This window comes from Dufourea novaeangliae, unplaced genomic scaffold, assembly GCF_001272555.1.
Source record: "Dufourea novaeangliae isolate 0120121106 unplaced genomic scaffold, ASM127255v1 scaffold8, whole genome shotgun sequence".
NCBI classification, from domain to species: domain Eukaryota; kingdom Metazoa; phylum Arthropoda; class Insecta; order Hymenoptera; family Halictidae; genus Dufourea; species Dufourea novaeangliae.
The window spans coordinates 719,066-734,097 of NW_015373923.1; the positions used below are offsets into that span (position 1 = coordinate 719,066).

Here is a 15,032-nt window from a genome sequence, read left to right on the forward strand (position 1 = left end):
CGGTGTTACGATACAAGGATACGCAACAAGTGGACACGCACCTTTACGTTACTATGAAACCACCTTAAAATCTTCAATTCTTATGTATTGCAGTTAAAACAAAAACGAACCAAGTGCATGCCATGTCTGAAATCGTGTTGAAAAATGATTAATCGTATCGCAAAAGTGCATCGATTTCCCAGACACCACGTGGTAGCCACGAACCCATTTCCATCCAGTTCACGCTCCTGCATCCGCCTGGCCCCTCCCCCTTCCTCGATCTCCAGTCGTATCGGTCCTCTCGAGAGGGGCAAGCTAAGATTCAGCCGTCTCCGGGGGTTCTCTTCGCATAATGATTCGTTAGTCTCCTCGTGGCGGGGGCTACCCAGAGTGGCCCGACTTCGTACGTAGTATATGCACTTCGAGTGGTCGTAAGTGGATGGTACCGCAGGGTGGCGGTGTGCCCCCGAGCACACACACGCGCGCACACACATAGAGGCATACATATGCACACGCGTGTACACGGGAGCTCGTTTGGTCTCTATTTGTCCTCTGAAGTTCAAGAGTCCACGATACCCACACACAACACACACAGAAGGAGACACGGTTTAGTGTGTGTATATGAATACAGGGTGTCTCGTTTAAATCGACCTATTCGAATATCACCGAAACTTTTATAATATTAAAAAAGTTTCTGGCAATCGTTAAATGGTATCAGGGGATTTACACTTTGAGATGTAACTTTTTTCTACTTGGACGCGTAGAGGTCATATGAAGGTCAACTGTCCTCCTTTCAATGGGGTTCCTTTCAAAACTTTACATACGGAATAACGAATAGTATCAAGTAGTGCATAAAAAAATATACGATTCCAAAAGAAGAAAACCAAGTTGACCTTCAAATGACCTCTACGCGTCCACATAGACAAAAGTTACTAAATCAGAAAGTGTGCCTCCTGATACCATTTAACCCTCGTCTGAAATATTTTTCAATCTCAACATGCTCGACGATATTCGAGTCGATAGATTTAAATGGAACACCCTGTATAGGGAACGATCAACTGTCGGTCGGTCTCTTTCGCTCTCTCTCTCTCTCTCTCTCTCTATCGCCCATTTCTCATCTCCCTTTTCCCCGACGAAAATTCTCTTTCTATCTTCTTCCACGTCCCGATTCCGAGGCCGGCCTTCGTGGCCAGCATTCACGGGCTCCCGGAGTGCCATCGAGCCTGAAACTCGTTATCGGAACTTATGCGCCATCTGGCATCGTGGGAGGGGTGAGGGGAGGCAAGCCACGCGAGAAAACCGCGTGCTGATTGCAATCAGACCTCTTTGCGGACTTCCGCGGCCGACACCGACGCCCCCGAGACTTCCGGAGGCCGAGCGACGACGACTTCCGGTTTAGGGAGCGCAACCACCGTTCCTCCTTCCGTTACGGAACCGACTGCCCCCTCCCCTCCACTTCGCACCTCCACGTGATCGTGCATAACGAGAGAATTTTTGCGTACCACGCAATATGGAGAACAGAGGAAAACCCGGTAAACCGAATTTTCCTTGTTACTACCCTCCTGGTTGAGATAGAGGGTTGAAACTTGGTCCGGCTAATTTTTTATAGATAAACTATCCAATGGCGTATCCTAGACTCAAATCAGTCTAAAAGTACTTTTGACCCCCGCATTCTACTATACCTTTTTTTCTCGACAAGATATTTCATGTGAAAAAAAACACTTGCAAAAGAGCAGGAAAATTAAAAATGATCTTTTTCTGACTTTGGGAGAAGGTTACTCCTGACTGAGTAAAAAGTTACCCCCCAACTTACGGTGGGTATACATGTAACGACGAAGAGGCTCCACTTTTGGGATCCGTCAACAATCGTCCCTAACGATGGAGTTGTACACATTCGAATCTGGGCGGGCATTATTGCAGTGGCCGGGTTTGCGCGAGCTAGATAACGGTATGCACGTCGACGACGAGCGGATTGAACGAAGAGACGGTGTGCAGACGGAACGGCAGACTGAAACGAGGGGGAACACGAGCGACCAGGATGCTACCAATGAGCCGCGCAACAATTATTTATTGTTGCCGGGCCCGCGCGCCGTGTACTCTCGCCGCCAGGCAGACCTGTCTGCCCAATGAAGATCGCTCGTTAAAATCTGATTCTGGCCGGGCCCGTTTTAAATGGCCGCCGCACAATGGTACATAATGACTTATCTTTTTTCAAATCAGTCTATTTTTGAATAGAATTTGAAGCTTTTTTCTTTTAAATTCTTCCTAATGAAATTTTCTATCAATCTATCCAGTCTAAATAATCCATTTCGTTGCTGGTTTGTTTATATTTAACGGAGCATACAGATTTTTAAGATGACCAGTACCATTTTCTCTAAATATATTTTCGAAAGACCACGGAATACTATCGTACTGGTGTGTGTATAACGTCGGAGGGAAGTAGGTAGGTGTCATCGGGCATTTTTCGTAGCGACGCGATCACCGACACGTCCTCGAAACGCGGCCTGTACTACCAAAAGTGTTAAGCAAATCGTGCGGCGACGGTGTGTCCGGGTGCGTTAGGAATAGTCCTCGAGACGGTGATGTTTGTTCGTGAGGACACGGGGGGAACAGACGGAATTCGACCAGGTAGAACTCCTGGCACGTCGACGCCGTACGTTCCAGCCGAACGACACGCAAATATTGTCTCAAGAACCCGAAATTCTCTATCTTTCTCTTCCCCCCCTTCATCGACAATGATCGAACACACTCGTTGGACCATGGCTATATTTAGCGAATTGGCTCCCGGCGGTATACACTCGACTAGTAATTTCACATCGTCATTCGATTATCGGATTTCCTTATTCAGAAGTTCGAGACAATCTTAGGACCCAGGAAAATATATTCCAACTCTATTCAACGAACGAATTGTGTCCAAGCATCGATTTGCATTCCATCGAATTTTTGTTACCGGTGAATATTAATTGTTACAAGCACGAAATTTCACAATAACTGCATTTCCATACATTTTTAACCCTTTAACGGCCAGACCCATAAATCGTTACTCCAGAGTTAGGAAACTGAAAATTTAATAATCACATTTCCAAGATTCAGTTACATACGTGCTGAAACGTTCATTGAAAAGATCATTTAGTAAACTAATCTTTCGAACTTCGCAAAAGAACTCACATCACTTGGACCAATTTTGAAAAAGTTGTTCTGCTTTAAAGAGCGTGTGAATACTTATTTTTTACCCACTCCAGGTTACACTTCATAATGTAATACATCCGTAAAAGTCACCGACGCGAAACCTTACTTGTTTCCATGGTGATCCAAGCGATCTCCACGGGGTCAGGGAGAGGTCGTGCTGGAGCGTGTGCTCGAAGGGTTAATATTCCACGCAAACCCCGTGGTTTTCAACGATAATCGAACGCCCCCACCCTCCCCACCCCCCTCCGACATTTCCGGCTAACGACTCCGAAGCAACCAACGCCCCGGAGAACCGATCGATCCGATTGGCCGCGAGACGTGTGGATACAGAGAGAGGCACGCGTACAACCCACCCACCCACCGCCCGCTCCCTGCAATTAATCCTCCTCTCTCTCGGCAATTAATCCTCGTTCGTGTGCACACGCCGCGGCGCTTTACCTGCGCGCGTTCCCCACCCCCCAATCTCTGCTCGCGCGCGCGCACCGTCTCGAAACACCGGTGTGAGCTCTCTTCTTCGTGGACTGGAAGGAAGGAACCAGCCGCCGGACGCGATCCACTCGGGGAGGGATTGATCTGAGGATTGAAGCAGTCAGCAGCCTTTCTAATTAGCCGAGCTGCTGCTGCTGCTTGGTCTGTCTAGTACGGTATCGAAAATTCGTACCAAGTACCTACAATTTCGATACCTTCCTATCCAATATATTTGGTATCGAATTGTTTGAATAGGTCGTATCAATACCTATCGGTTCAGTTACCCACCGCCATCGTCGTCGTTGTCCCTATTCCCCGACGGATCCGTCTCGACCTGAGACCTGAAGAACGCAAAATCATATTCCAGCGAAAGTCACTCATCGAAAATGGGGAGCAATCGTCTAAGAACGCGTGGGTACATACCTGAGTGGGCGTTAGGTTGATCAGGGAGGCTAGGTGTTCCCGTTCCGGTGCGCTCAGGTATTTCTGCTGCTTAAACCGCCTCTCAAGCTCGTGGACCTGCTGTTGGGTGAACAGAACGCGACGCTTTCGCCTCTGCGGCAGGTGGGGGAATTGCATCGCGCCGACGCCCATGCCGACACCGACGCCGACGCCGACGCCCATTCCCATGCCGGACGATTTCGTCACGTCGCCCATTGACTGGCCCACCGAGCAGCCGGCCATGTTGGTCCCGGCGCCCGCCCCCGCGGCGCTCATCAACCGCGAGACTGCAAAACATATTGGGGAAAATACGGATTAGTGGATACGCAGCTTACCATAGCCATCGAAATGATACGCTATCGCTCATAACTATTAGGACCTGTGTCGGTGAATACGAAACTGATCTAACAAGGGAAGGCAGGAAAGTGTCCCCCTCCGATTCTGATGAAACTTCGTATTTCTGTTAAGCAGTGAAAAATAAGGGATACGTATTTTCTTGTATCGGCTGTGACGCGACTTTAAAGGGTGACACCACCCCTCGAAGTTTCGATCTAGAATTAAAATAGTATACTATATGAAGCGATCCCTTTAACACTATAACTACTAAAGCAGTCGGAATGCCAGGTTCGTCTCACCCTCATACAAATAATTGGAGTATCGTAGCAACGCCTATATCCTACGATTCTTCGCAACTTTTACTGGAAATATATAACCGAAGAAGTTCGTTAATTGGTCGATTTGTATATTTCCAACAATTTCTCCACCACTTACTATATTCACACTCCAGTCCCATTCACCAACGTGACAAGAAAACATAGAAACACCTTCGATGAATCTAGCCTCAAGCCCGGACGCACACCAGTTAAATTCCGCCTATCCCATCGAGGCCCACCACACAAGGATAGACACGTTTCCAGCAGACATTATCAACCAGTTCCCAGTCATTACCGATACAAGAGATCCCATCGACAATTAAAACGGCTGTCCTACGCGGCTCCTCGAGCACGCAAGCATTCAATCAACGTCGGTGAGGCGTTGAACATCCGCATTCTCCAAGACCCCATTCCCCTTCTATCTCTCCTCGAAATAATTGATCGTGAAAGGGAACAAGGAGGGGGAAGAAGGGAGGAAGGACAAGACGAGGAGATCGTGCGAAGAGAAGAGGAAAAGGCGGAACAAAACGAGACGGGGATCGTTCCGCGAAGGGCAGCAGCATCTCAACTTCTGACCGTCGCGGACACGGATGATGGTTAGGTAAAGGCCTCTGTGGATTCGAGCTACTGAAACCAGACGATGTCTTTCTCGGGGCCCATCCCCATGTCAGTTGGCGAGAGGGCCTGTCAAGAAAACGGCGCTCGTGTGTCGAAGGTGGGGAAAAGAGGGGAGGGGCAGAGGGGCCCAACCAGGGACAAAAGGAGCGATTTAGCCTTTGCGAACCGCCGCGTCATCGAGCACGGGAGGTCCGACGATGAGGGCCCCCGAATTATTATTATCATTATTATTATTATATGCGCTACGAGAACGTACTTCGTGGACCCTGTCAGACTGGCCCCTTCGGGAGAGACGTGATCGTGTACGTGCTCGAGGGCGTCGGAAGCAAACATCGTCCCGCCCCGAATTTGTTTACCCCCACCCCGACTCCTCGGTTTGCGTAACATTCCTTGGAAAAATTGATAAGACATTCTGAATGGAAGACACCTAAAGTGGGGACCACCCGGTAGAGATGGTTAGCGGGACAGAGTTGACGTCGAGGGAAGAACATTTTTCGAGGGGGTGGTCTTTTAATTTTTGGTCGTTCTGTTCAGTGAAGGGTGGATGATGCGACACGGTCGGAGGCTCCGATGCACTTGTCGCCTGAGTTCGTAACTGTGTTTGACCAGGGATCGAATATGGTATGGAACTCTTTCAACACTAGAACTACCAGCATCGAATGTATATTAAATTAAATTGTATAATATAGTAATATATAGTACAATTTAACGTGATGTAGTATCACATAAAATGTATAGAAAATTAGATGCCAATGTAAATTTCGCGTAAAGTACTACTATGATTTCAATAATCCTAGGTAAACCTCGCAAACTCCACATTTGGGCTAATTTTGCATTTTAGTGTCACCCAAAGCACTCAAAATAAATACATTTTCCTAAATAATTCCGCGGCTCCTGTAAATTAAATAAGGTCACGATATATGATTTTAGATCGATTCTTTGATTTCAATTTTTTAAGAGCCTCGATTCTTATGATTCGATTCGACAGTAGATTCGAGAATCGATTTTTTGAATTGAATCAAGCATCCCCAACTGGTGGCATCCAGTACAATGGAAGTCGACGAGGAGTGACGGGTCGAAACACGGTGTTCGATGTAACTTCTGCGAACAGGAGGAGGCTGGACCCAGGGGGCGGGGAGGCGGGGTTGGACTCCCGTGCACAGGGGTTCTCGTTAAGCATAATTGGACGTTCGTGAAAGACGTGTCTACCTGGCCACCGGCGGCGTGGCGATGAACCCTCCCCCGCGCTCGAGAAGAATCCTCGAATTGACCGGATAATTATGTGGTATCGCGATGTGTGACGGACAAACCGCTTTGTGTTCCGATTCTGGCGTTACAAAGAAACACGTAGATCGGCCCGGAATCGAAATTTCACAGATCTCAAATGGTCAGATACAAATTCCTCAAAAAAACAAAAAAAACACATTGACTTGCAATGGGTAGAAAAAATATTCGCACACCCTACGAAACAGAATAACTTTTTTAAAATTAGACCAATTGACTTGACTGTTTTTGTGCAGGTAAAAAAATTAATTTACTAAATAACGTGTAAGAACAAATGTTAAGAAAGTTGCAATTGTTCGGAAAAGGTCGTTTCTTCCAATATCTTTTATCCGAGACTGTAATGAAAATTTAATGAATATATTTTGAAGATTTATGTTAGTTATACACTAAAGAATTATGTATTTCTCGACACGATTTCAGACATGACATCACTTGGTTCGCTTTTCGTTTGAACGATACGCAAGCATTGCACATTTTCGGGTGGTTTTATAGTGTATGCCGCGCGGCGGTGCATATATTCGTGACTCGGAAATGTCAATTTTTGTCGGGAGATCGAAACGACTTCCGCGCTCTGAATCCTCTTCGCCTTCGCGAGAAATTGAATTCGTGGAAAGGTCCGACGTTCGAATACGATTCACGTTAAGCCCCGACGTCGTACGAGGGTCCAAGGAGAGGGTAGGGGGAGGGGGCTTATTTGTTTAACTAAAATCCTCCGGTAGTGTCCGGTAGCCGGGGGCATTGTCGATGTCGAAGAGGGATCGATACGGGTCGGGGAGGCGGCGGTGGCGCGTGCTACGGACAGAAATCCAAGGAAACGTGTCCTCCACGTCCGGCCGTGTTGACAGAAACCACCCCTCCAAGGACACGGAACGGCTTTTGTTGGCCCACAATCTTTTTTCGGGAGCACAGCTCGCGACAACGCGTTCCGATCTTCGAGGAATCGTGTGCCTGCCCCTCTGAGACGTATCACTTCGATGAGTCGCTCCGAGAGGTACAGTAAATCCTCGATGAATGTTCGAAGGCTTCTCGGTACTGAGCATTAAATATTTCAAAAACAAATCTCATTGGTTTCAGAATTCCAAGCTCTATCACTCTTGCGAAATCTCATTAAGAAGTCAGCGTAACACCAGGGGACCTCTCCTAGTCAGTGCAGAGGAGCCTTTGGACACTCATCGAGGATTTACTGTAATACGCGCCAACGTTGTATCGCTGGAGGTTTTGTTGGACGAACAGGTCCCAGTAAAATCGAACACCAGGAGTAATGTGTCTACACACGAAAGAATAACAGAGGGCCATCGTGAGACACGTTCCATAGGAAGCGACGGGAGAATTCATGAGGCTCTGTGTTACGATCTTACGACACGAAACGAGGAAAGAGAGAGCCCTGTTGTGGACTTTGAAACACGAGCCCGGACACTTCATCGATACCTAAATGGAGCCTGTGACTTCGTCGACCGGGAGCACGATAAAAGGGGGGGAGGGCAGACGTGCCTAGGCGAAGACGAAAGGGATGATCTCTGTCCACTGGCATATTTGCTCTTCGCCGACTACGTTTCCTTACTTTCTCTCTTCTCGACACGCATTTTCAACGGACGAGGCATTGCAGACCTGGGTAAATGTTATTTGAAATGAAAATAAGAAGTAATTATTTGAAATAATTTATTCGGGAATTTTGTTTTGAATATTTGTTATTTGAAAAGAAAAATATTATCGATTCCTTTGAAATAATAGCGATTTCCAATAATGAATTATTTTGTTATTTTTGTATTTTAAATTCGACTAGAGAAATAATACTCGGAATAATGTGCAACAAAATAGTTTATTTTTAGGAATCTTCAAATACAGGAATTCGCTTTAAGCAGAATCCGCTCTTTGAAAAGCTCGTCCGTGAGTGATTTTTACTTGGGTCTATCTAATATTGTCGCGAACGAAAATAATCGTTCTACTTGGGTGGAAAATGAAAGAGTTACTTCTTCAGAGAAATGCCAATAAAACAAACTTCTGACCTAGTCACCCGATGTAATTGCGAAAAACAATTTCACCATTATTTCTAAGAATTATTTCAAATAATTACAAATAAAATAGCACGTTATTTGAAATAATATTTGGCAAAATGTTATTTCAGACGCAATCGACATTATTATGAAATAAAATAACATGTTATTTGAAATAATATTTTGAATAATGTCGTTTCAATAACCAGGTCTGGAAGGCAGGTCTCTCTCTCTCTTGTATTTCGTCAGCGGACAGACGGTTCCTTCGACAATCAAAGTATTCCTCCCAGCTTGAACGTAACCCCCCTGCTTGTAGTCGAAAGTAAGGGACACAGTGAGATGAGTAAATCCAGTAGCTATAAAGAAAGGTTCTGCTCCGACGGTCAATAAAGGGTAGGTCAATACTAGCCTAGTGGCCGTGCAAAGTGTATATCCCTCGTCTCGAATCAGCTACCCATTTCGGACCAAGAACAAAAGAAGCCTAATTCCCTCTAACGATTGACGGTACAATCAGATGAGTCACAATCTACGATTTTTACTCAATTAACGATCCCTGCTTAGGTGTAAGAAATACCTTTATGTCTCAATCAACCCTAGGACTATACACCCAAATTAAGTCCAGCTACTGACTGGCCACTGTCCCTGTCCCACCTACGCGATCATAGCCTCCCTTTCTTTACAGTTACTGACTCGGCTCGTTAGACGAGGAAAAACTATAATACGTCTATGCTCAGATCCCCAAAGAACATCTCAGTCCTGACATAACTTGATTAACTTCTTCCTATATCACCTTACGTCTCAATCAACCCTCTAACTACACACCTCGCCTAGGTAAATCAGTTAGTCCTACATTCTTAAAAGTTACCCCTCAACAAAAATAAGCCTCCAGACCTCCGAAGCCATCCATTGCTCCAAAGGACCAAAGTTCCACCATCCTCTACAAATTTATTTTCCCTTCCCTGATCAGCTCTCAATCCCCACAGGAAGCTGGTATCATCTTCCAGCCTCAACCTGCAAGTTCCTTCGACAAAACGGCGCTGGAATACTCACTGGCGAATCGTGGGTCGTTGGTTGCCGGGGGTGCCGGCGCGTACCAAGGATGATGCGACCTCATCGGATCGGTGGCGGTCGCCCCGCCGCCAACCGCTGGCCCAGCATGATGATACGGCGATAATTCCGCCGCGCAATACTGATACTGCGACGTCAATTGCATCGCCGCGTATGGATTCCCCATCGCGGTCATCCCGGCGCCCGGTGCGCCGCTGCTTACACCACCGCCACCAGGACCACCGGTGGCGTCGTTCGCGCCCGATACCGGTCCCGGTGTACCACCGCCCGGCGTGGAACCTCCGTGAAGCGGTGGACTGCCGCTGCTCGCGCTCGAACTACCGGTATTGCCGCCGACACGTCCGCTGACCGCGCCACCACAAGCGTTGCCGTACGGAGAGACCTGGGGATGGGTGACCACGCCGACGCCAATCGCTAGTTCGAGCTTACGATAGGATTCGTCGATCGGCGAAAGAATATCGGTGACGCTGAACGGTGTCGTATGAGCGCCGCCAGCTGTTTGTACGTGGGAAGAATGCTGTTTGGGGGACAAGCTCATCGCCAGGTCAATCCCATTCAAATCTGGTAGCAAGCTTGCCTGCTCCAGCTGTGTCTGTTGTTGTTGTTGCTGTTGTTGCTGTTGCTGCTGCTGTTGCTGTTGCTGATGCTGATGGTAGTTATTCGCTGTCCCGTTACCCTGATTACCGGCGTTGTTTCCGCCGCCGCCGCCGCTGCCACCGCTCATTTCGGCGAGGCCAGCGCCGTCGAAGTATTTGAAGCTCGCGCTTCGCGGAATCCTGAGGCCGGCGCTAACCGCTAGATAACGACATGACGTACCCGTAGCTGCGGACGACGCGGACGTCGACGACGTCCCACCGTACGTGCGCGTGTAACCGGACGTCGTAGCTGATGCAGCGTCGGTGAGCTCGACGAGCAGCTCCTCTATACCACGCGTGGTCGTCGGGATCTGGAACGGTTTAATGATTGGGTCGCTACGAGGACTGTCCGGGGGGTGGTATTGTCGACTTTGTCCTAGGGAATATTTCGTTTCCAGGACGTTTTGTAGGTAGATGGATGACGGGGGAGGAATGGTTGGAAATAGGATCGGGACACACTTTTGGCGCGCAACGATTTCTCCTCGCGTCACAGTCGTTCGCGCACCTTGTACATTCCTGGTAACACTGGGTGATAATCCTCTGTAGATGGCAACCGAAAACACTTGGTGTATCTCCACTTTCTGTATCCTCCACTTTTTCTATGTCCACTGATTGTATCTTCACTTTCTGTATGTCCCCGGTATTCACGCGACGTACACTTAATTCATCGAAACGACACACCCGGGATCAACCGACACGATAATACAGATTACGAAAAACACCGTCGTCGTCACTTGTCTCCGTGCACAGCAACGACTCGATTATTGTCGGACGCCACCAGCGACGAGCACCACCACACCACGTCGTCATCCGCCGCATGTCTCTTATGTATGTCTATCACGTATAACTGTCACGGGCAACCGGGTCGCGGTTTCGATGTTCAACTTCTGTTGAAGGTCAAAGAACACCACCGTCGCCCCTGGTTAAAGGGACTTCGACACTGATTACGTATACACACGACGGTCAAGGACAAACGGCTGGAGTAGTACCGCTGGACTGGGCCACACACACACTCCCTCCCCCCGCCCACCCCCCGCCCCTTCCCCAAATATGAAACCGGAAGTAGAGACCGCACGTTCGACGTCGTGAACCAACTGCTTCTCCAAAGTGTTTGTTTGGTTTTCTTTTTCGGGGTTCGGAGATAGACAAGAGCCCCAGAGGTCCGTATGATAGGCGACACGACGAAGAGACAAGAACACAACCGGTCCGCACGACACACGACGATAACGAGACACAACGGATGAGGACAAAAAAAAACGACACACAGGTGGTAGGATACACGGAATAGAGAAACTTGCGGGGGGGAGGACGGACGGTCGCGCGCGCGCGCGCACACACACGTGGTCGAGGATAGTGGCCGGCCAGAGCCGGCCGGCGGCCGACTGAAATCACCCGTGGGGTCTTCGAGTCCTTGGACTCTGCCGATAGAGTAGACGATGGTAGATGTACACCACTCTACGGGTTCGCCTCCACCTTCGTCGAGGATACACTCTCTCTCCGTAGGAGAGGAGAACGCGTTCTATGGATGGTTCGCTGGCTGGCTGGGCTGGCTGGCTGGTTCGCTCCCGTGGATAGATGGTTGGATGGATGGATGGATGGATGAATGAATGGAGAGGACTGTCGGGTTCTCCTGGAGAGGTCCTCACGGCCGCTTAGACCCACTCGACCAGCGGTCGCTCGCGCTCGCTCGCTCGCTCGCTCGCTCGCCTCGTCCCGGGCTCGGGCCCCACAGCCTCTCGCGGAGAACCCGTACGACGACACGATGAGTGGAGTGCCCACTACGGAGAAGTGCCTGCTACCAAGAGTCGTGATGAGATGTCCCCTTTTGCGTGTGAGAGAACGCCTGGACTGGAGGGGTGGGGAGAGGGTGTTAGCGGCGGGGAGGGGGGACTAACGGGGCCAACCTCCGGACGATAACCAGCTGGAGAGCTGTACCGCTATTGGCGGAACCCTGCCAATCGGTGCAGTCGTCCCGTTTCATTGGTCGGCCACCGTTCCAGCTCTCCGCGTAATCGTGGTCGCCCAGCGTGCCGCGTAGCAACGCGATTGGCCGGCCGCTGATGCCTCGTCGGACGCGTCCACGTATCCCCACGTTGATTTCCCCGATCGCTGCAGGGGAACCGGCCGCCGCAGGCCTACCCGCGTCTCATGGCCACCGTCGCGTGGACACGCCCCCATTCTCCCCTCCTCGCGGTCCCCCCTTCACGTCCACCCCCACGATCGCACGGTAGCCGTGTCTCTCTTCGTTTCCCTGTTTGTCCTTGAACGGGTCGCTCTGTTGGCACACGCGCCCTGTGATACACGCCGCAGTTGTCTCTCCCTCATCAGCCTCCTACCGAGCTTTCACCGACTCTCCCATCTTATATATCGAAGCCGCGGCGTCGACTCTCCTGACTTCCGACCGTCGATCCCGCGGTTCCTCTGGTATACTGGCTGCTTATCTGTGACGCGAACGTGACACACGCCGTCAGCTGACCCGCCAGTTGTTGTTTTCCGTTCTTTGGTTAAAGTAGACATATTCGATTAATGTAGGTTCCTTTATTGCATCTTGGAAACGCCCCCCAGTTCACGCGTATGTCGCACACAGAAACACACACTTACGTGTACGCGCATCGCACTCTGTCGCCCAGCAAGGAAGAAACGCGATACATACGGTGTCTCGTTTAACTCGTATATTTTTCATCACAGAAAGTGCGGTGTATATAATGTATTGTTTTCGTAAAATGTTTTCAATACTCGATAACTTTCGTGAATAAACTTTTTTTGATATCTCTAAAAGTAACAGAGATAGTAAGGTGATCAAAATGTGTATACATCCAGCTCACCCTATATGTAGCTACGTCGAATAAGTGAAACAGGGCACGCGCGCGTGTGATTAGCCCCCCCCCCTTGTTCCATCATTCCTGGAAATGTGGCCTTCCGTAGTCCCCGAAGGATGCCATAAACGAATATGCCTTCTGTACCTGGATTTTTGGGAGGGAGACTGGAACACCCGCGTGCACCGAGTTCAATGTTCCCCCCTGTCGACGGAATATCGTGTTGTTACCTAGGGTGAATGTATGTATTACATCATTTATGAAGATATCGGTACACAGTACACATCGTGTCATGGTAGTTAAGTTAGAAATTACGCTAAACGGTAGCAGAAAAATGGTAGCCACCTGGCGGAAATTGGAACTAAATCCAAAACTTCTTAATCTAGTTTCCGAAGTCGCTACCAGATGGTACTACATGTATGTTTTTGTTATTTATTGTTTCTTATTATTTTCTTGGTACTCTTATCAAATGGTGAGTATTGACCTGTGTAGTAGTTGTGTTCGTACCGTGTGTGTACGAAAGTGGGGTTATATAACCCCCGGCCCATGCGCAGGGACCCTGTGACGATTAATTAATTAATAGGCTAACTAAACCGAAGTAATATCGAGCCAATGGTTGGGAACTTTGCATTCATTTCATAACAGCATGTTCTATGTTACAGCGCATTTACTAGGCGCGGGTATCTAAGAAGGGAGTATGGGGAACAGGTAAAAGGAAGTACTGGATCGGCTCAGTCTGTGCTAAGAGAAGAACGGATACATTAGAACACGCCGCGACTCAGTGTTAGGAATGTGCATACATATATAAGTAGTACTTAAGTCAATTGTTAAATCTACACAAATACCATTGTCTATTTGATTCAATTGCTCCCTTGTGACTACAACATCATGCTATCCGCATTCGGCGCAGTGAGCTAGAGTAGAATGATACTTGCTCGGTATCGATACTTTCACTCATAACTACTTTGGTATGAAGGTATCGATATTTACCGGTATCGAAACAAAAGTATCGATACCTACTTGTATCGAATTTTATTTTCCTAACCTTGATACCCAACATAAACGTTGTTTATGCATTAAGAGAGAATAAAATACAATACTGTACTTTATATATTTATTTAAATATTTACTATAAAATATAAAACATAAACATAAACGTATGTATAAACAATATACGATATACGTATTATAAGAATACATGATAAATAAATATGTATGTACATCATTTATACACGGAGTCTCTTACGTATGCCCGGGGGCTCCATGACCCCACGTTCTCAACACACGGGGTCTCTGGCGCCACCTGTGGGGGTTATGTGACCCCACGTTCTCACCAGACGGGGTCTCTAGCTTACTACAGAAACTAACTACTGCCTACGTCTTTTAAACCATACGCGTTCCCGTGAGCAAATTATATAGTAACCCCAGCAACCATGGCAGTTTCTGCAGATACTACTACAGCCCAAGTTTAAAGGACGTAGGCAGTAGTCAGTTTCTGTAGTAACCTGTTAAACCAGACAACTATAATTAGTATAGGATTGTATAATATTTATGCAGCTATATTTAAGACAATTCGATGAAATGAAGCTTATATTACCTGACGTATGTTTATTGCAATATACATATATACATATAAATTATAATGATATAAATGTTTAAAATACAATACGATGCGCTACGGTACAATAAGTCTATTCGATTCAATTTCTCCTTTGCGACTACAACATCATGCTATCCGCGTTCGGCGCAATGCGCTAATACGGAGGCCAACGAAATATCACTGTAACACTTAAAAAAGTGTTAAAGTTCCATTTATATCATTGTCCTGTGAAAATATTCATACTTCCATTAGCATTCATATTCCAATCAATGAATTTACAGAATAAG

The 15,032-nt window shown here is 47.8% G+C and overlaps 1 protein-coding gene across 1 annotated transcript in view; it reads right to left on the reverse strand.

Annotated features, from left to right (window-relative positions):
* The window catches only part of LOC107194910 (homeobox protein Nkx-2.4-like), a 35,294-nt gene extending 24,876 nt beyond the window's left edge, over positions 1–10,418 (reverse strand). The window contains exons 1-2 of the mRNA XM_015584622.1: positions 9,677–10,418; positions 4,060–4,364 (exon numbers count right to left, since the gene is read on the reverse strand). Coding sequence (XP_015440108.1) covers positions 4,060–4,364; positions 9,677–10,418 — 1,047 coding nt within the window. The remainder of the gene's footprint in view (positions 1–4,059; positions 4,365–9,676) is intronic.
* Positions 10,419–15,032: the final 4,614 nt, after the last annotated feature.